We start from the raw sequence: 20,545 nt of genomic DNA, 5'->3' as shown, positions 1-20,545 counted from the left end.
ATTTAGGAGTTAATCATTTTATTTTCTCAGCTTTTATTTGTTTGGAGTTTCATCTAATAAAAAGCCAAGAAAAATATTGAAGAGTCCCCCAAAATGGCACTTTTCAAATAAGTGAAGAAGATGCTTTTTAGTTGGGTTTATTTATTTTGATGACAGGAATAATATCTATTTCAATAAAATACCGGGGGGCTGACCGTACAAGGAATTAGGCACTGGATAAAGTCCCGAGGCAGAGGGTTCGTGCTGAAGGCGGAGCCCCTGGCTGGAGGGGCTGTCGCTGCCCAGCCCGATTCCACGTCGCTGGAGTGGGCCAGCTGAGCCTCTGCTCTGCTGTGGGGAGAAGCGGCGTCCTGGGGTGTGTGGCTGAGTTTGCAGCTCTGCAGTCAGGGGAGCCTGTGAGCTGGGGGCTGGCCCGGGCAGGGCCTTCTCTTAGGGAACTTAAGAGAGGAAAGCAAGATGGAAAGGAAGATTGTTGTTCATTTGTAGGGCCTGAGTGGAGACTGACTGCTGACGGTGCTTTCTGCTGCACATGCCTGATCACTGTCTCATCTGCATGTAAACCAAGTGTGTCTTTATGTGTGAAATACACTTTATTAAATCAGAAACAGACAACAGGTATTTTCTGCTAGCACCTCCACGTATTTTAGAGAGGCGTGGTTGGAACGCGGTGGTGTGGTTGGAACGTGGTGTGTTTGGAACGCGGTGTGGTTGGAATGCGGTGTGGTTGGAACGTGGTGGCCTGGTTGGCACGCAGTGGCGTGGTTGGAACGCGGTGTGGTTGGAATGCTTCTCTAGGTGAGTTCATGGCTGGAGGGTCGGATGATCACGGCACTGCTTGGACCCTCCTGCCTGCTGCTGCAGCGCTCTGCTGCACTGCCCATATCTGCTCCATGCGGTTCTCTAGGAGGGAAACTGATGCTGCCCTCACAGGACAGGTGCACAGGGTCCCTCACAGACCTGCTTGGAGCTGCCCCTGACCTGGCGGCCTGAGGTCAGAGCGTTTGCTTGCAGTTGCCACGCGAGCTCCCTGCCGTGCCTCGGGCTCTCGGGAGAGCCTCAGCGCCTGACAGGAGTGGCCTGGGCCCTGGATCCGGTGTCTGCTTAGGCCATGTTTCATCAGTCAGGAGGTGCAGGTTCCAGGCTGCGCACCCTGAGTCCTCAGAGCCCAGCAGCCTTGGCCTGCGCCAGCCTCTCCACGCCAGGCAGCATTGAGCTCTTCTGGGCCTGGATGCCCTGTGTGCAGAGTGTGGAGGAAGTGTAAATGGGCTCTTCCTTGCTAAAACCTCCATGCATCTTCAGAGCCACCAAACAGCATGAAATATTGAAGGGAGTTGGTCTATGAAGTGACTTGGAGTTTCCCTTCAGATCTAGTTTGGTTGCCCTGGAGCCTGGTAGGCGCTGGTGGGCTCTGCCTCCCTTGCAGTGGCTATCGTGTCCTCTGTGCGGGAGGGAACTGCCTGTCCCCTGTCCACTGACCCATGATGCCTGCTGCATGGCTTGTCACCCCTTCCTGCACCCAGGCCATGAAGCTTGGGGAGGGTGTAGGGGGTATCCAACCTGGGTGAGAGCTCAGTGCTGCTTGGCCACCTTGCCCTTGCCTCCCAGAGCTGTGGCTCCCACCCTCTTCCTGAGCACCGGCCCTGCCAGGGCTCTGCCCTGCCTCCTGGCCCCTCCTTTCTGGCTGTGAGCGGTGTGCTGCTCCTGGGCCTGCTGGGCTGCAGGCCTCTTCTCGGGAGCTCCTTCCTCCCTCCTGCGTCCTCTCCCCATCTCCCTGGGTGAAGGGGTTTCTGAGTTCTGATTCTCAATCCCATCCTCAGGGACCTGGCTTCTGTCTTGTCATCTTCATCTCCGTCTACTCCACGGTCAGCAGACTATGGCTTAAGTCCCCATCCCCCTTCCTCAGGCCCTGGCAGCCGCCATTCTGCTTTCTTCTCTATGAATCTGACTACTCTAGGGACCGCCTATGTGTGGAATCATACAGCATTTGCCTTTTGGCGACTGGCTTATTTCACTTAGCATAAAGTCCTCAAGGTCGATCCATGTTGTGGCCTGTGCCAGCATCTTCCTTTTCGAGGCTGAATTTGATTGCGTTTTCTGGATGTGCTGTACTTACTCATTCATTTGTCAGTGGACATTTGGGTTGCTTCTACCTTTGCTTGCATCTTTATGTTGTTCGTGATGCTGCTACAAACGTGTTTGCAAACATCCCCTGCCTCTTGTTTCTATAAATACAGTTCTATTGGGATGGAGCTGTGTTCCTTTGCTTATGTGTCATCTGTAGCTGCCTTTGTCCTACGTGACAGAGTTGAGTTGCAGCGGGGACCATGTGGCCCAAAACCTGAAATATTTACTATTTGACCCTTTACAGGAAAAGTTTGCCGACCTCTGTTCTAGTCTATTGGATATTTCTCTTCATCTTCTAAAAGTCTCGAAATCTAAAAAACAGAAACAACACAGAAACAAAAACTACCGAATCTGATTTTCTTGCTCTAGCCCCTACAGCTCTCATCCATCCCCTCAGTTTCCCTGTGGTCTGTGCTAGTGACCCCACCACCCCCCTGACTCAACCTGGTGGCCTGACTCTTACCCACGCTGCTGCTCTGGCCTCTGTGATCTGCCGTCTTGAGCCCTCCCCTCCCCGCCCAGCCCCTCATCGCTGAGTCCAGCCCAGGGCTCTGTCTGTGCCACTCTTCACTGCTGTGGTTTCTCTTGGCTCCCTTGTCTAATTCCAGTTCTGGGAAGAGGCTGCTGCTTCCCAGACCTCTTCTGGGGACAGACCCCCAGCTGCGGACCCAGAGGTGCATGGCCTTGGCCAGTGCAGGGGCAGGGCCGTGGGTGCAGGTGACCTGGCTCTGGAGTGTACTTGGCAGTACCTTCACCTCACCAAGCCTTGCTCTTCTTCTGTGTAAAATGAAGGTAATATTTATCTTGCTAGGTTGTTGTGAGGATTTGGGTTAAGCCATGTAAAATGCTGGTACAGCGTTGGCATCTCTAGGTACCCAATAAATGGTGGCGTGGATGAGGATGTTTATGGCGATAGGAAATAACAATAGTCCTTTGGGTGTCTTCTCCCTGAAGCTTGCTCCTCCAGTTGGCCCATTGTGTGAACACCCGCCTTCACCACGTCCTTCTTGTTTGCTTTCATCCTTCGGTACTTCTGCCTGTTCAGTCTCGTCCTGCAGCACCTTCACATTGTCGCCACAGTGATCTTCCTAAAGGGCAGTGTCAGTGGTCACACCAAGCTGAACATGCCCGATCACGTCTGAAGGGCACGTGACCCTGTTCTGAAGTGGCCTGCGGCTCCTGTGGCCCTCAGCAAAGCCAATGGATGTGTACTCTGCTTCCTCCAGGAAGCCCTCCCCCACCTCTGGTGGACACGTCCTGTGGTTGGTGTCCACAAGGAAGTTCCTGATTAGCCTCGGAGCTGCCCGAGGGCCTCTCCACTCCTGGCACGTGGCCTGGTGGCTGGCCTGGGGCAGAAGTGCATGGAAATGGAGGGCATGTTGGAGGGGTGGAGTGACCCTCCTGGGAAACTGCTGCCTGGCCTGTGTGCCAGTCGGGAAGGGCCGTGGTGCTTCCCACGGGCGGGCTTGGCAAGCCCGTGCTGAGCGCTGTGGCATCCTGATGCCTCCTCCTCCTCACAGCTACAGAGGGCCGGAGCTGGAGATGTGGTCTCTGGGAGTCACTCTGTACACGCTGGTCTTTGAGGAGAACCCCTTCTGTGAGCTGGAGGAGACCGTGGAGGCCGCCATACACCCGCCATACCTGGTGTCCAAAGGTGAGCAGGAGCCGCAAGTGGTAGACAGACGACGCTGTCCTTAGAGACCAGCCACTTTTTTTTCCCATTTCCTCATTCCTCAGTGTATCTCTCTCCATATCAATAGTCTCATTTGTTTCTTTTCTATTCACCAAATAATTTGCATATGACTTTAAAACATTTTGATAATTTAGGTTTTTTGTTTTGTTTTTTTTTGTTTTTTTTTTGAGACAGAGTCTCCCTCTCTGTCGCCTAGGCTGGAGTGCAGTGGTGCGATTTTGGCTCACTGCAAGCTCTACCTCCCGGGTTCATGCCATTCTCCTGCTTCAGCCTCCCGAGTAGCTGGGACTACAGGTGCCCGCCACCATGCCCGGCTAATTTTTTGTATTTTTAGTAGAGACGGGGTTTCACTGTGTTAGCCAGGATGGTCTCCATCTCCTGACCTCGTGATCCACTCTCCTCAGCCTCCCACAATGCTGGGATTACAGGCGTGAGCCACTGCGCCCGGCCGATAATTTAGTTTTTTTTAATGTTCCCCTTTGGATCTTAGAGGCCCTCTTATGAGAAACACACTTGCAGTCAGGACAGTGAGGCTCCAAGTGGCCCTGTTGAGTTGGTGCCTACATGGTTAAAGGAACTGGGGCCTGAATCCAGCCAGATGCAAGGCTGGGGGCTCCTCTCAGCTTGTGCCGGTGTCCCCTCACCTGTCATGTTAACCCCGTGTTATTCACAGCTCTGCATAGCTAGAGCCCCTGAGAACAGACCAGTTAGGAACCTCTGCACTGCCTGATTTTGGTTGAGTGAGAGCATCTTGAACTCCAAGCTTTCATGTCAGAGGCAATGAGTGTTTCCTGCAGCTTCTCTCCAAGCACAGCTGGACCCTGCACTAGAGGTCCCTGGGCCGCCTCCTGCCCAGTCAGAGGCTCTGCGGCGAGTGGTGGGCACCCAGGAATCTGAGATGTTCTCCACTTCATCCCAATCTGGATCTACCATCTGTGTTCTTTGTGTCACCAGAACTCATGAGCCTTGTGTCTGGGCTGCTGCAGCCAGTCCCTGAGAAGCGCATCACCTTGGAGAAGCTGGTGACAGACCCGTGGGTAACACAGCCTGTGAATCTTGCTGACTACACATGGGAAGAGGTGTGTCAAGTAAACAAGCCAGGTGAGGCTTCTCAGCATCCCTCTGCCCCGTGTGACTTTGCTTGGAATAACGAGGTCCCCAGGCTGCCTTCCTAGGTCAAAAGGAGGAAAAGGAGGCTCTCTCCCCCATGCTGCCTTGGACACAAATGTCAGGGCCTAAAGCTGACCTGTCACCTGTGAGAGGGGGTTTGATTGTGTCCAGAGGCGTCTGGACACCACTGGGGTTCAGGGTGTGGCTTTGGGCCTTGGAGGGTGGGCAAGTGCCATGGGAGCTCCTGGCAGAAGGGGTCAGAACCCTCAAAGATGGTTTGAGGAATGCAGCTGGTGATGGTCTGATTGGGCCGAAGGGGAGGATGAGGCCACTGATGCTGAGTGTGATTCTCTAGCAGCCTGGGGGGCCCAGGGCTCTTCAGACAAGGCTCTGGCCACAGAGCCACAGAGCCAAAACTGTTGCTCAGAGCATTTGGACCAAGCTGCTGTTGACGGCCCTGGGCTTAGATCCCTACCTTGGCAGGATCTGTACTTCCGGGACATTGCCAGTGGGATTTCTGAGGGCCCCGCCTGTAGGCTTTTGTTCTAGGACTTCTTGCGGTGAGAAGCAAAGTATTTTAGAACCTTAAGATGTTAGTACGTGATACAGTTACCTTCTTCTTTCTTCAGAAAGTGGAGTTCTGTCCGCTGCGAGTCTGGAGATGGGGAACAGGAGCCTGAGTGAAGTGGCCCAGGCTCAGGAGCTTTGTGGGAGCCCCGTTCCAGGCGAGGCTCCTAACGGCCAAGGCTGTTTCCATCCTGGGGATCCCCGTGTGCTGACCAGCTAAGCAGCAGCTTCTTGCTGCTTTTCTCCACTTGGTTTGGAAAATCATACAGTTTTCAGCTCCATCTGTTTGGAGAAAATACATTCTCAAGCATCCCCAGTTCACCTACTAAAAACTCATGTCCAGGTTTGATAAACGCCAGAAGACAGTGATGCTGTATTATTTTAGGCTTATTACATAGATTTGGAAATAACTTTTTCCATGACCTAGAAAAAAACATTCCAGTGTTCACCTGTTTTATATTATTAAAGGACTTTTAATTTGTGAGCCTCTGAAGGCATGAGTTTTCTCTTTCTACTTTTGTAGATGTGTTTGTTTTGTTTCCTCTGACTTGGCACATGCTAATCTGAGCGATGGATGTGACGGATATGTGAAATTTGTAGAACTGGTTAGTCAAACAGCCAGACTATTTCATTAATGTATTTCCTCAAACGCTTTTCAGATTAAAGCACCTTTGTTAGTAAACAGTTATCCTGACTTTGATGTGGTGAACTGTTCCCGTGTGCTAAATGTGAGAAATGCTTGATTTCCTCATTTTTCCATTTGTGCACCCCACTTGCCACAGCTGGAGAGAAGTCTAGCCTTGGCCATTCTGGGGTTCCTTTTACAAGCAGGCCCTGCCAGGGGTGGGTCTAGGGCTCTGAAGCTTACTCCCATCTGGTTAGACTGGGGAGGGTGGTGGTCTCAGGGACCTCCCTTCTGTCTGGGCTCTGTAGCAAGACTCTGCTGTCAACATGTGACTGGCTCACTGCCAGCAGTCCCCAAACATCCCATGGCTAGCCAGCTCCCACCTCCGTCCACGTGAGGGGTTTCCTGGCCCAGCCCCCACCTCTGGTCTATGTGAGGGGCTCCAGCCCTGTCTATTCCTCAGGGCTGCTCAGGCCCCAGGGTGTTTCTCAGATACTCAACTGGCTGCTTCCCTCTCTTAGGCTCCAGTCCATCCCCCCTCAGACAGACTCGGCTAGGTCAAATACTTACAATTGTTTTATTTCACGTCTGTGTTAGAGAGGAGGGCATAGCTAGAGGTGAGAGCAGAACCTTTCATTTTTTGTTCCCTGCTGAGACAGTAGGAAAAAACCCAAAACCTAAACCCCCACCCTTTTCCCACATGTCATCACTTGCAGGCTGTTTTTCCACATTGTGAGACTCCTGCCCAGAACCCTCTGGAAGCTGCCTGGGGGCCAGGCTGCCCCTAGCGTGGTTCTGAGCTATTTCTAGTGGTTATTTAGGAGGCACTCAACTGTTTTAGGATGATCAGAGCAAATTTTAGTCCCATCTAGTAGGATATGGGATATTGCCATCCCTTTCTTCAGAAAGTGCTGCCTAAGCCTTGCTGCCACCACAAGTGACTGAAGGAGTTGGTAGGGAGTTGTGGGAGGAGGATCCTTCTCTATCAGGGACATTAAAGGTACAAGGGTTTTAGAGGTGTGTAGTAAAGTCAGTGATGTTTACTCTTCAGAATTCAAATGAGTTTTCTGATGTTTTAAGAACTCTACTTTGTAGTGTTTATGATGCTTATAACACAGAGGATGTTATAGAATGGTGTGTATGTATTTATTTAGAGACAGTCTCACACTGTCACCCGGGCTGGAGTGCAATGGTGCGATCTCGGCCCACTGCAACCTCCGCCTACCAGGTTCAAGCAATTCTCCTGCCTCAGCCTCCCGAGTAGCTGGATTACAGGTGCCCACCACCATGCCTGGCTAATTTTTTGTATTTTTAGTACAGATGAGGTTTCACTATGTTGGCCAGGCTGGTCTCAAACTCCTGACCTCGTGATCCACCCACTTCGGCCTCCCAAAGTGTTGGGATTACAGGCGTGAGCCACCGCGCTTGGCCAGAATGGTGTTTTCAGAGAGGTGTTTAATGGGTTGAGAATGCGAAGTCCCAGCTTTCCAAGAACTGTTCTTTCTTTATAAGAAACAATAATTAAAGTTCATCTGACTTGATGGCAGTGGAAGGTCTGGTATTTTGCAAATGTTCTTTGCAGAAAGAACCCAGAGAGGAAAGTTCTGAGGCTGAGGCTGACAATTTTTCCACTCCATTTTTTTTCTTTTCTTTTTTTTTAAGATGGAGTCTCACTCTGTCACCCAGGCTGGAGTGCAATGGTGCAATCTCGGCTCACTGCAACCTCCATCCCCTAGGTTCAAGCAATTCTCCTGCCTCAGCCTCCCAAGTAGCTGGGATTACAAGTGTGCATTACCACGTTACCCGGCTAATTTTTGTATTTTTAATAGAGACAGGCTTTCACTATGTTGGCCAGGCTGGTCTTGAACTCCTGACCTCAGGTCATCCACCCATCTCAGCCTCTTAAAAGCGCTAGGATTACAAGCATGAGCCACTGTGCCCAGCCCACTGCATATTTTTAAAGTATGGTTCAAAAGAGCAAAGTTTTCACACAAGACTGAAGGTGATGTCAATTTTTTTTTTTTTTTTTGAGACATACTTTCACTCTTGTTGCCCAGGCTGCAGTACAATGGCACAACCTTGGCTCACTGCAACCTCCACCTCCCAGGTTCAAGCGATTCTCCTGCCTCAGCCTCCTGAGTGAGCTGGGACCACAGGTGCCCGCCACCATGCCTGGCTAATTTTTGTATTTTTAGTAGATAACGGGGTTTCACCATGTTGACCAAGCTGGTCTTAAAACCCCTGACCTTGGGTGATCTGCCCACCTCGGACTCTCAGTGTTGGGATTACAGGCGTGAGCCACCGCACCTGGCCTCATATCAATTTTTCATAGTAATCCCTGTGTCCCAGCTGTCATTTTATTTCTAGAGCTAGATAACCTGTTCAGGTTCCTTGATTCTTTCCAGGGAGTTGGTGTGGCTCATGGGATTTTCTTAGGCTTTTGGTGTAGCAGTAACACAATTTATTGTGAGATGTTGACAGCTAAGTATTTTGAGAAGAAAATTACAGTGTAACAAACAACAAAAGCAACCAATTTTTTTTTTTTTTTTGAGACAAGGTCTTGCTCTGTTACACAGGCTGGAGTGCAGTGGTGCAATCACGGCTCACTGCAGCCTCAACCTCGTGGACTCAAGTGATCTCCCACCTCAGGCTCCTGAGTAGCTGGGACTAAGGTGCAGGCCACTGCTCCCGGCTAGTTTTTGTTTTTTGTAGAGACAGGGTTTTCCTGTGTTGCTCAGGTTGGTCTTGAACTCCTGAGCCCGGTGATCCTCCTACCTCAGCCTCTCAGAGTGCTGGGATTACAGGCGTGGGCCACTGCACCCTGCCAAAGCAACCAATTCTTTAGTTCTACACAGATTGGAACCTTACTTTTCTTTGATATAATCCTTTTGTCAAAAGATAGTTTTACAGAAACAGTTTAGCACCCAACTCCGTGCCTGGCGCAGAGCAGATATGTAAATGTATACCCATGCAAGAATCAAATCCTTTATGTCAGTCCAGAATGAAGTGGATAAAACAAGAAATGCTTATAAATTAAGGCTTTGGTGGCAGGATTTAGGCAGCTGAGAAAGCACACCTTTTTATTCTTCACAAACATCACCTTTTGAAAGATGCCTACGCTCTTATCCTCAAACATGTCGACAGAGGAAATTTAAGAATGAATACACATTCGGCTGTAACTTTACTGTATTTCATCCTAACAGGGAACCAGACCTCTAAGTTGGGAAGGCTCTTGCTTATAAAGGGAAATGTGCCGTAATTCCTGTCATTTTACTTGGGTCTTTTAAAAACGGCAAATTCTCATCTTCCACTGGCTGAGAGTAAAAAAGAAATAAAAGCGGTAAAGACTTCTTTTTGTGCGTAGGTGGCCCCGCTGTTCACGGTGAATACAGATTTTTACACAATGAAATCTTAAATATCTCTATCTGGAACGGAATCCGTTTTTCCTGCCTCGGGAAGGATTTCTGCGCTCTCGGGTGAAGTTCCTGAAGCAAGGAACCAGTTCCCCTCTCCCTGTATCTACCTGTCCCCTTGAGAGGAATTCTCAGGTCACCTGAAACACGAGTATGGGCCAGGACGACCCATTCGTTCACCCAGCCCAGAGCTCTGCGAAGCGGGACACGGGCAGTGCAACGGGAACGACCGGACGCCGACGCCCCCGAGGACTGAGGCTGCGGCAGAGGCGGCGGGGCGGTGACAGGCGCGACTCCGGCCTCCCGGCTTTGCGGAGGGGCGGCCCCGGGACACCCGAGCCCCGCGGGGTCGTGAGGGCTCAGCACAGCTACGGGCCGGGACCATGATCCACCAGCACCGCGCTGGCGCTGGGAACTGCGGTGGTGACGGACCGGGGGCCGGAAGTGAAGGACCGGGGAGGACGGCTGCTTCCGGCGCCGTAGCTGTCGCCATCTCATCCGCGCCATGGCTGCGTTCGGCCGTCAGGTGAGGTCGCGCTGGGCGCGGGGGCTTCTCCAGGTGGCAGATGGGCGGGCAGCGACGCAGAGGAACCGCGGCCGCCGGGTGTTTCACGGCCAGGTCGTGGAGCCCTTCTGGAGGTCCGTGCACGGTGACCTGGTTTTGGCATCCTGGACCCGTGGCTCTGCTCAATTTTTGTGGGGTATAGAGTTGACTTTTTTTTTTTTCCTGAGACAGAGTCTCGCTCTGTCGCCAGGCTTGAGTGCAGTGGCGCGATCTCGGCTCACCGCAGCCTCCGCTTCCTGGGTTCAAGCAATTCTGCTTCAGCCGAGTAGCTGGGATTACCAGCGCCCGCCGCCATGCCCGGCTAATTTTTGTATTTTTAGTAGAGACGGCGTTTCACCGTGTTGGCCAGGCTGGTCTCTAACGCCTGGCCTCAGGTGATCCACCCGCCTCGAACTCCCAAAGTGCTGGGATTGCAGGCGTGAGCCGCCGCGCCCGGCCTGAGTTGACTCTTGAACAAGAGTTTGAACTTCACAAAGGGTAACATGTATTTACTATTCATTAAAAGGAAGCGGAATCCGCATAAAGGTCTTTAGGCTCGAGCCCAGTTTCCCGGGCTGCGCCCTCTGAGCCCAGCGACTGCCCGGTGTTCCTGGCGGAGGCAGCATCTGGACAGGGGAGGCTGGAGAGCAGCCAGAGCTTGGGCTTGGCAGGCTGGCCCCGGGGCGACAGTCGATGACGCTGGAGAAGGGGTTGGGACCGATGTGAAGGGTTTAGAGCAGGGGTTCTCCAACCCTCGGTACGGGTCCCTGGCCTGTTAGGAACCAGGCTGCACAGCAGGAGGTGAGCGGCAGTGAGCCAGCCAAACTCCGTCTGCATTTACAGCCGCTCCCCTCGCTGGCATTGCAGCCTGAGCTCCGCCTCCCGTCAGACCAGCCGCCTTAGACTCTCACTGGAGCGCGAACCCTATCGTGAACTGCGCCTTTGAGGGATCTAGGTTGCGTGCTCCTTATGAGAATCTAATGCCTGATGATCTGTCACTGTTTCCCATCACCCCCAGATGGGACCTTCTGGTTGTAGGAAAACAAGTTCAGGGCTCCCAATGATTCTACATTATGGTGAGTTGTATAATTATTTCATCTTCTATTACAACGTGAAAATAATAGAAATAAAGTGTACAACAACTGTAATGTGCTTGAATCATCCTGAAACCCCTCAGCAGTCTGTGGAAAAACTGTCTTCCTTGAAGGCAGTCCCTGGTGCCAGAAAGGTTGAAGACTGCTGGCTTAGAGTGCCTGGATGATTTGTGCATAGTTTGTTAAGCACCATCCTGAACAGCTGAAGACTTTTGAGTCAACTGGAATTGTGTATGCAAGTTGACTAACTACTGTGACCCTTGAACAACACAGGAGTTAGGGGCACCAGACCGCCCCGACACCAGTTGAAAAATCAGTGTATAATGTTTGACTTCTCTAAAACTCAACTACTAATAGCCTACTCATGACTGGAAGTCTTACCGACAACATAAACAGTCCGTTAACACATATCGTGTATATCTACTGCGCTCTGTGTTCTTAACATAAGCTAGAGAAAAGAAAACGTTATTAAGAAAATCGTAAGGGCAAAACCCCGTCTCTACAAAAAATACAAAAATTAGCAGGGTGTAGTGTGCGCCTGTAGTCCCAGCTACTCAGAAGGCTGAGGTGGGAGGATCACCTCAGCCTGGGGAGGTCAAGGCTGCAGTGAGCCATGATTGCACCACTACACTCCAGCCTAGGCAACAGAGTGAGACCTCATCTCAAAAAACAAACAAAAATCCTAAGAGAAAATGTATTTACTATTCATTAAGAGGAAGTAGATCCTCATAAGGTCTTTAGGCTGAAGTGGAGGTAGAGGAGCGGTTGGTCTTGGTGTCTCAAGGGTGGCAGAGGTGGAAGAAAATCCACATATAAGTGGATCCGAGCAGTTCAAACCCTTGTTGTTCAAGGGCCAACTCTATCCCACAAGATTCTTCTCGTGGAATGAATTTAAGAACATGAATCGGGAAAGTAGTCTGAGGTCCAGTCTTTTCTGGCACACATGACCAGGTGACCTGGTTTTTCCCTCTTCCTCCATGTCTTTGCTTCCGTCCTTAAAGCTACAAAAGCTAACAATATTGTACCTGCTTGACTCCCATCTCTGTGACCTTGAAGTACCCTGTTCTCTCTATGTGAGCTTCCTTCTCTGTAGCTTAAGTTCAGATATGATTTTGCAGATTGCTTTAAAAACTGTATGTTTGTGTGGAACCAAGGCAGTAAGTACTCTGGCTCAAAAGTCTTGTGGTGTCCATTACACTGGGATAGTGAGGAATTAATTGTCTTTTGGTCCTGTGTCTTACAGGTCCTTGATTGGCACCGCCTGATCCCCCTCACCTGGGCCTGGATGGCTAGGCAGACTCCTCATCTTGGAGAACAGAGAAGGATGACAGCTTCCTTGTTGCGCAAACTGACTACAGCCTCCAATGGAGGGGTCACTGAGGAGTTATCTTGTGTTAGATCCAATAACTATGTGCAGGAACCAGAGTGCAGGAGGAATCGTGTTCAGTGCCTCCTCGAGAAGCAGAGGACTCCTGTGGAACAAGGGTCCTTGGAGCTAGAGAGGGTCATCAGTTCCCTCCTGGACATGGGTTTCAGCAATGCCCATATTAATGAATTGCTCAGTATACAACCAGGTGCCAGTCCTCAACAGTTGCTGGACATCATTTCAGAATTTATTCTCTTGGGTCTGAATCCAGAGCCTGTGTATGTGGTCTTGAAGAAAAGTCCCCAGTTATTGAAACTGCCTATTATGCAAATGAGGAAGCGCTCCAGTTACCTGCGAAAGCTTGGGCTTGGAGAAGGTACAAGAAGATGCAGATTTTGGCTGGGTGCGGTGGCTCATGCCTGTAATCCCAGCTCTTTGGGAGGCCGAGGCAGGCAGATCACTTGAGGTCAGGGGTTCAAGATCAGCTTGGCCAACATAGCGAAACCCTGACTCAACTAAAAATACAAAAATTAACTGGGCGTGGTGGCACGTGCCTGTAATTCCAGCTACTTGGGAGGCTGAGGCATGAGAATCGCTTGAATCCAGGAGGCGGAGGTTGCAGTGAGCTGAGACGGCACCACTGCACTCCAGCCTAGGTGACAGCAAGACTCTCTGTCTCAAAAAAAAAAAAAAAAATGTTATATAATGTGAGAGGAGCCAGAGTTGGGGAAAGAACAGCCTAAGGTGAGATGGATTAGGGAAGCTTTCTGAGTATGTCAGTGTTCCTGGAGAGGAATGTATAATTCGGCTTGGAGGTGAGGAGTAGGAATGGCCTTCTGTGCAGAATACATTTCGAGAGGGAAGGAGGAGTTAAGACTAGAAGGAAAAATTGAGTGCCAGAGCAGAGACTCTTGTCTGCCTTGTTCACTGTGGGGTCTTTAGCACCTACTGCTGTGGTGGGCACATGGTATGTGTTCGGTGGGTTGATGCTGATATGTGATGTTGATAAATATATGTACATATAACATTTGATGTTTAAATCAACATGAAATGGTCTTAGTGCTCTGTCTCTGTGATGTGATGTCAAACCAACATCTCTTGTAAAGACAGATTCCAGCCGAGTGTTTAGATTTACTGTAGAACATGAGAGATCTTGCCAGGTTCCTGGGAAACTGGTGGAGTAACCTTCCCTTCCACTTACCCTCCACTCCTGCCTCTAACAATATTCACATCTCAAGGATGCTCAGAGTTCCTTGAATCTCTTTAAGGGCCTTCTGGAGGAGTTGGGGGTCTCCAAGGACCCTTACCCACTTTGACCAGAGGAGTTACACTATTACTTCTTTGCATGATTGACTCTTCCTGGTAAGATTTTTTTTTGAGGCAGGGGTAGAAGGTTTAGGACCCACCATTTCACAGCATCTCTACAGGCCTCTTTCTCTAGAAGATAAGAAAAAGGTAGCCTTGTATATTTTTCTTAACAGATTCTCTCTTACAGTGTAATCTAAAAGTCTAAACTTAATACATTATGTGCAGTGGTTATTAATTAGCAAACTCAGTACAGCCTTAAGAGATGAAGATAAACCTAAACTCCTGAAATTCCTCACACATTGAGATAATCACTAACTCAAATGTTAGGAAAATTTTAATTAACAGTTTAAGTAGTTGACTTTAAGTTTCCAATTACTGAATTTTGCTCAGCTATCCCTAGGAAGGCCTGGAATAGTCCCTGTTTACACCGTTAGTGCAGTTTTAATAGGGCCTCTTTCACTCAAGGCGCCCTGGCTGGGAGAAGATATATGGTGACCCTGGTAACCAGGACATCAGCGTTGGTGGTGTGTGTCCTCATGATTACTATTGTTGTTATTACTGTTAGGATGATGATGAAACTCCTTTTCATTGAGTTCAGCTTGAGAATGTTAGTTGTGAATGCTTCAATGACTATTGTATTATAGAAGAAAACATCAACCCAAACCCCAAATACGGTTCCTCCCATGTTACTCTCTGATCTTTCCAGTAAATGCCTGGGAAATTATTTTCCAAGTGAGGAGGGCAAGAGGAGACCCAAAATACAAAGTTGGCACCTTTCAGGTGGGAGGCCAGAATAAAGCAGGAACACAGGGAGGCAAGGCTGGTGAGTCTGAGGAGTGTCAGGAAGTCGGTGGGGAGATGGATTATTTCCATGGTGCTTCTGGGAAGTTAGATCTGAAATTGCCACTTGCTCTGTGGAAGGAGAGGAGCCTTGTTTGTTTTTAAATGTGGACTTAAATTGGGTGCAGCTAGCTCCTTGGGTTTCTGGAGTATCCTGAAATTATGTGCTTACCTTTTTTGAATGTTCTGCAGGGAAATTAAAGAGGGTGCTTTACTGTTGCCCTGAAATTTTCACCATGCGTCAGCAGGACATTAATGACACTGTCAGGCTTCTCAAGGAGAAGTGCCTTTTCACGGTACAGCAAGTCACCAAGATTTTGCACAGTTGCCCCTATGTTCTTCGAGAGGACCTGGGTCAACTGGAATACAAGTTTCAGGTGAGAATGACTGATACCTTTAGCGTGGTTTCAGGTGAGAATGACTGATAGCATGATTACTGTAGTAACAGCAAGTTTTTCAGGTTTTTCAAATGTAGTAAGGCTCAGTTATATGGATAAGAAGCCTCAGACACCTCATTTGAGTGGAGGAAGTGAAAGACTAGATTCTCTGCGTACATTAGCCAAAGAAAATTTGGTTCTGGTTCTTTAATTTATTACAGATCAAACCTATTCTTCAACTTTTCTGCCATTAATAATGAATGATCCAGTCCTATTCTGAGAGTCTAAGTGGGGACTCTGAAATAGCTAATTTTAAAACAGCTGAAACCGTCCTGTCCTCAGAATTGGTTTTGCATGTTGATTTTGAAAATGTAATTTTAACAGTTGTCCAACTTTTTAGTAACAATTAGGACAACTTAGGTGGAATTTCTAGATGTTTTCTGAATGTTTTGCCTGTTCTTTCCATATTCATTCTTTTCCTTCCCCGTTTAAAGAAAAATACCACCTCTCCCTCCTGCCCCTTCTCCCTCCTGCCCCTTTATTTCCTGCTCCGTGCTTCTCAGGATGAATTCGAAAGTGTTTCGAAACTGCCCTCTGTCACACAAATGCCAGTGTCCTAGAGTGGGTATTCTGCTGTCACCAGTGAGGCGATTATTTTTGAGTCCTTTTGTCCAGCAGAAGTGTATGTGGTTTACAGAGTGGCCGGTCTCAGGGCTCTGTATCTGGGACTCCTGGGTGTGTTTGTGTCTTCCAGTACGCGTACTTCAGGATGGGCGTGAAGCATGCAGACATTGTGAAGAGTGAGTACCTGCAGTATTCACTAACCAAGATTAAGCAGAGACACATTTACCTGGAGCGCCTGGGACGGTTCCAAACCCCTGACAAGAAGGGGCAGACACAGATCCCTAACCCACTGGTCAAGGACATTTTCAGAGTTTCAGAAGCCGAGTTTTTGGCCAGGACAGCCTGTTCTTCTGCTGAGGAGTTTGAGGTTTTTAAGAAGCTCCTGGCTCGGGAGGAGGAGGAGTCTGACAGCAGCACATCTGATGACAAAAGGGCAAGTCTGGATGAAGATGAGGATGAAGATGATGAGGACGACGACGAGGCGGAGGATGATGATGAGGATGAGGACGACGAGGAGGAGGAACAGCTGTGATGGAAGGCCTAGAGCAAGGGCCCAGAGATACCAAGGAAGCTTTTCATTCTCTTAAAGCTTTTGGGTCCTTTACTTGAATCTTCTTAAGTTATTTTTTATTCTAAAACTGGTCTCTTGATGAAAAAAATTATAAGTCACCTGAGAGGCAGACAGATCAAACCAAACCGGAAACAGGAAATGCATGTTTGATCTGTTGTCAGGTGTCTGTGAGGAAGGCCCTGTCCCATCCTGAATAGAATACTTACTTTGAGCTCTTCAAATCAAGGGCACTCAATACATCAACATTTGGTTTTATTTTTTTCTCTTTTGAATATGTTGGTGATAATTCTGTGACAGTTGGAAGATGGGGTTCATTCTTCTGGTTCAGGAATCACTTTATATTTCCTTCTAGTGATAAAAATAAAATTACGAGAAGGCAACGTGAGGTTTTAGTACATCATAGCACTTTATTTTATGAAAACATGTAGCAGGTTTTCCACAGAAATACTTGTTTTTAATCCAAAAGTATATTGCTTCGTGATGGCATTCAGTGTACAGCAGAATAAAAGGAAGTTGATTCGTGATGTATTGGTTAATTTTGCAGGCTTCCTAAGGCCAGCAGAACATTGTGGCAGTTTTCTTTATCTTTGTGAAGAACAGGCCCTTCCTGTTTGGGGAGGTTGGCTTTTATGTCAGCTCTTGGCCAGTGGTCACTTCCAGGCCTGGTGTCTCCGGCCCTGTAGACTGTGCTGGCCTGGAGAGTGCTGGGGCAGGTGGAGGCCAGGGAATGGTTCCATACAGTTATCTCCCCTGCCCTGGTTACAGACGGCTTCGAGAACCAGAGAAGAGCACAGGGTATGGAGCAGGTGGGCTGAAGCCAGGGCCACAGGGAGCGCTCCATGACCCCCAAGGTAGGGGTGGGGGAGGGGGTGTCACCTTAGGGAACTCAGTGAGTCCAAAGAACAATTTGAAGTGTTGGGAACAGAGAAGAGGAATATGATGTAAGCCAGGGATGATCCCTGAGGTAGAGGCCTGTCTCTGATGCCATGAGCTCTAAGAGGGTCCTGGAGGATTGGTACATCCTAGAACATTCCAGTTAGCCCCTCCTTAGGGGAAACTGGCATAGGATTGATGCAGAGAGCATTTTTGATGACAGGACCAAAATTCAAGTCTCCTTGGTAGCATTCTAGGATCGACTAGATTCTAGGATCTGGTAGATTCTAGTGGGTAGAGGCCAGGAATGTTATAAAACATCCTACAGTGCACAGGATGGCCCCACAAGAGAGAATGATCTGGCCTAAAATGTCAGTGCTGAGCCTGAGAAACTCATCTAAGGCCTGGTCCAATCAAGTAATGTGACTGTTCACTCGTGACAACTTCAGATGGTAAATGGACTTAGGATAGTATTATTTTATTTAAAAGAAAAATAAGGAGCTGTTTTTTTTTTTTTTTTTTTTTTTTAGTAGAGACGAGGTTTCACGGTGTTAACCAGGATGATCTCGATCTCCTGACCTGCTGATCCGCCCGTCTCGGCCTCCCAAAGTGCTGGGATTACAGGCTTGAGCCACCGCGCCCGGCCAGGAGCTGGTTTTTCAGCAGGGTTCCTTTCCCCTATGCACTGGACTACCCTTGGTAGGTGTGAGCTGCATGCTATTGTGGGGATTTGGCACTGAAGTCTAGGTGCTTTTGTTTTCTCCAGCAGCCTTGTCTTAGAGTGTGACTGCAAAGAAAAAGACTTGTTTTGCAAAAGAAAAGCAGCTCGGTGACTCCCTCCACATCGCCACAGCTGAGTCAGAGTCGTTTGCCAGTGGAAGGAGTTCCTGCTAAGGGGAGGTGCAGGAGGTGAGCTGACACCTGAGTGGGGCCCTTGCCTGTTGGGTTCTCCACTGGAGGACAGTGGGCAGAGCAAAGATTCCCTTACTTGTACCTGGTAGCCCACATGCAATGGGGAAAAGGGAGAGTTTGTCTTTATTGCCTTGCTTGGCCATAGGCAAAACTGTTTGGAAATGAGACATTTCACTGTGCCAGTGTTTTCATTTTCTCTTCCATGTGGCATCCCGGTCACTGCCACTCTCCCCAGAACCTAGGCTGCTGTTCTTGTGCCCGATCAGAGGACTAAGTAGAATCCTCTATCTGCACTTGGTTAGATGATCAGTCCATCCCAGTTTCATTAGCAAATGGGTAATTCAGCAACTCATGACTGCTTCTTTCATTTTGATACAGAAATAAATCTTTATGCTCCTGACAGTTTTCTGATTCTGTTATTACTAATGTCCTTGGGTGGACTTTGAGTATTTTCAAGGAAGCCATTTGAGTTTTTAAAAGAAGCCACGTGGGAAACGCTGTGGTGGCCTCTTTGGAATGTTTCAAGAACGAACTGTAATTCCTGAGCACCAGGAAGTCTTTTTACTAGATATTTAATGTGTAAAACATCCCAGCAGACGAGTCCTGTGACAGCACAGCACCAAGCTTGGGACTCAGGAGCCAGTTCTCGTTGACACAAAGGCTTCTAAGCTAACATGGGAGCATATTGGCATTTGCTGTGTGGCTGAGGGGTTTGAGGTCCTAGTAGGGAGTAGAAAGTTTCCTAGTAGATTCACCTACTTTTCCAGTGATATCACTCGATCTTAGCATCTGCTAGTAATGCTGTAGCTTACATGGACAAACAATGACGGGTCCCAGGGCTGCAGGAAGTCCGCAGTACGTGTTTCTGAACGTGGTTTTCTCTCGGTTCACCCAGTGACCCTTCACTGAGCTCAAGACCCTTCACCGAGCTCCACCTTCAGCTCTCAAGAGGGTCTGGAGACTGGGGAGCAGTTCGGGGGTGAAGGTGAGACTTCTCGAATTGCCTGTTCCTTCCTTCTGAAAATGACAAATTGCAGAATACACAGACACATGCACATGAAATTTTAATAAAGATAAAAAGCCTAAAATATACTCTAACTCTTCAAAACACATTTTTATAAAAGATGAAAGGAAGGAGGCCCTCTGTGGCTGGAATGCTGGCTCTGCAGTCAGGGCGGTGCGGCAGGGCGCCGGCTTTCCCGCTGGGTCAGCCATCGTGAGGCTCAACATGAGAGGAGGTGCGATCGGCTGCTCTGGTTGAAACATTCGCAGGGGAAGACAGCCGCTCTGCAGCACGGTGGGAAGCGGGTGTGCTGAGGTGCCGCACTTTCCTGCTTCTGAAGATGGGGATGTCTAAGATCGTGTTTACGACCCGATAGCCTAAAACAGTATTACTCGAGTCATGGACTAATAGGAACCTTAAACATTGTCCAGCCCAGCCCAGGTGTCTGTCTCTGTTGCACTGAGACTTGTAAGGCGTCCTTGCTGCTTCGCGGCAGTGTGCCTTAGCTTTCCAAGTAGGGGTCTGGATAGCTTTTTCCATGAAAATTCAGGGGTCTTTGATGCCCTTGTGAGTTGTCATTCAGGGATGGCTTCCACTGTTGAAGGCTGAAGCCTAGGTGATCTCATAGAACAGGGTTCACCAAATATGGCCCATGGGCCCATCTGGCCCCCACCTGTTATTGTAAATAAGTTTTTATTGGAACATTGCCACAGCCGTTCAATTCCACGCCTGTGGCTGTGTCTGCGCTGTAGCTGCAGGGACCTCTGGTCTGCAGAGCTGAAAATACTGTCTGACCCTTTACAGAGAAACGCTGCCAGCCCTGCTGTTGTCTGAGAGTCTGAACTCCACCTTCGTGTTACCATTTCCTCTTCTGAATTGTCCTAGTCCGTAGGATGGCTTGTCGACCTGCACGAGCATCATAAACACGCTGAAGGACCAGAGCAGGGGCGGCTGTGTCTGCAACCCGGCTTTCCTCCCAGCATCACCTGGTCTCTGCCCTTCGGCCGCTGCCCCCCATCTCTGTTTTGGAAGTGGTCCATCACGGTTCCTTCTCAATTTATTAGGCCTCGAAGGCAGAATTCTTTCTCTGGCTTTGGAGTGTAAGAACAGGTTTCCGAATACTGCAGAAGCAAGGCTGACAGCCTCACTGATCCCGGGGAATGGCCAGCTGTCATCCCATCCGCAGAGGCACAGACCACACCTTTGGGAACAGCAGCCTGGGTGAGGGCACAGGCTGCTTAATGCATCGCAGGACTCATAGGTGATTGGTCCCAGAGGGGACTCTCAGGGCGGGCTGGTGTGTGCACAGGCCTGGCCATCTGTCTTCTAGAGGCGTGAGGAGAGAGGTCCCAGAGGGGACCGACTCCAGCGAGGACCTTTTCTCTCAGGGTGTCCTTTTTCATCCAGTTTTTAGACCTCATCTTCCTGGGTTTTAGAAACTCGTGAGGTTGGTGGAGTGTAACAAGAATGTCTTAAATCCTTTGAAGAGAAAACAAAGTGA

General features: G+C 49.3%; 3 protein-coding genes across 9 annotated transcripts in view; 2 read left to right on the top strand and 1 right to left on the bottom strand.

Moving 5' to 3' along the window:
• The window catches only part of PASK (PAS domain containing serine/threonine kinase), a 47,680-nt gene extending 41,504 nt beyond the window's left edge, over nucleotides 1–6,176 (top strand). Inside the window, exons 15-17 of one of the 4 annotated variants that reach the window (XM_021924452.2) lie at nucleotides 3,645–3,778; nucleotides 4,772–4,918; nucleotides 5,557–6,176. In XM_021924452.2, coding sequence (XP_021780144.1) covers nucleotides 3,645–3,778; nucleotides 4,772–4,918; nucleotides 5,557–5,714 — 439 coding nt within the window. In that variant the 3' untranslated portion in view covers nucleotides 5,715–6,176. The other 3 variants (XM_021924453.2, XM_021924451.2, XM_021924454.2) reach the window with 3 other exon arrangements.
• Nucleotides 6,177–9,570: 3,394 nt separating this feature from the next.
• MTERF4 (mitochondrial transcription termination factor 4) lies at nucleotides 9,571–16,780 on the top strand. The gene is made up of 4 exons (XM_009183536.4): nucleotides 9,571–10,058; nucleotides 12,414–12,912; nucleotides 14,877–15,061; nucleotides 15,816–16,780. Exons 1-4 carry the CDS (start codon nucleotides 10,038–10,040, stop codon nucleotides 16,215–16,217), a joined length of 1,107 nt encoding a protein of 368 aa, XP_009181800.1. The 5' UTR covers nucleotides 9,571–10,037; the 3' UTR covers nucleotides 16,218–16,780.
• A 2,308-nt stretch (nucleotides 16,781–19,088) lies between these two features.
• SNED1 (sushi, nidogen and EGF like domains 1) overlaps nucleotides 19,089–20,545 on the bottom strand; it is an 88,034-nt gene continuing 86,577 nt past the window's right edge. For all 4 annotated transcript variants that reach the window (XR_004176730.1, XR_002516458.2, XR_004176731.1 and 1 more), the window contains one exon: nucleotides 19,089–20,523. The gene's annotated coding sequence lies outside the window, so the exon portion shown is untranslated. The remainder of the gene's footprint in view (nucleotides 20,524–20,545) is intronic.

The sequence above is a fragment of the Papio anubis genome, chromosome 10 (assembly GCF_008728515.1).
Source record: "Papio anubis isolate 15944 chromosome 10, Panubis1.0, whole genome shotgun sequence".
In the NCBI taxonomy this organism is placed as follows: Eukaryota; Metazoa; Chordata; class Mammalia; order Primates; family Cercopithecidae; genus Papio; species Papio anubis.
The sequence above is the reverse complement of the archived record's forward strand: the minus strand, read 5'-3'. Positions and strand labels throughout refer to the sequence as shown.

Excerpts from the sequence above, each read along its gene's own strand:
- MTERF4 (XM_009183536.4), top strand. The coding sequence starts at position 10,038 with ATGGCTGCGTTCGGCCGTCAG. Across the intron at positions 10,059-12,413 it reads TGGCTGCGTTCGGCCGTCAG|GTCCTTGATTGGCACCGCCT; the intron begins GTGAGGTCGCGC and ends TGTGTCTTACAG. Across the intron at positions 12,913-14,876 it reads AAAGCTTGGGCTTGGAGAAG|GGAAATTAAAGAGGGTGCTT; the intron begins GTACAAGAAGAT and ends AATGTTCTGCAG.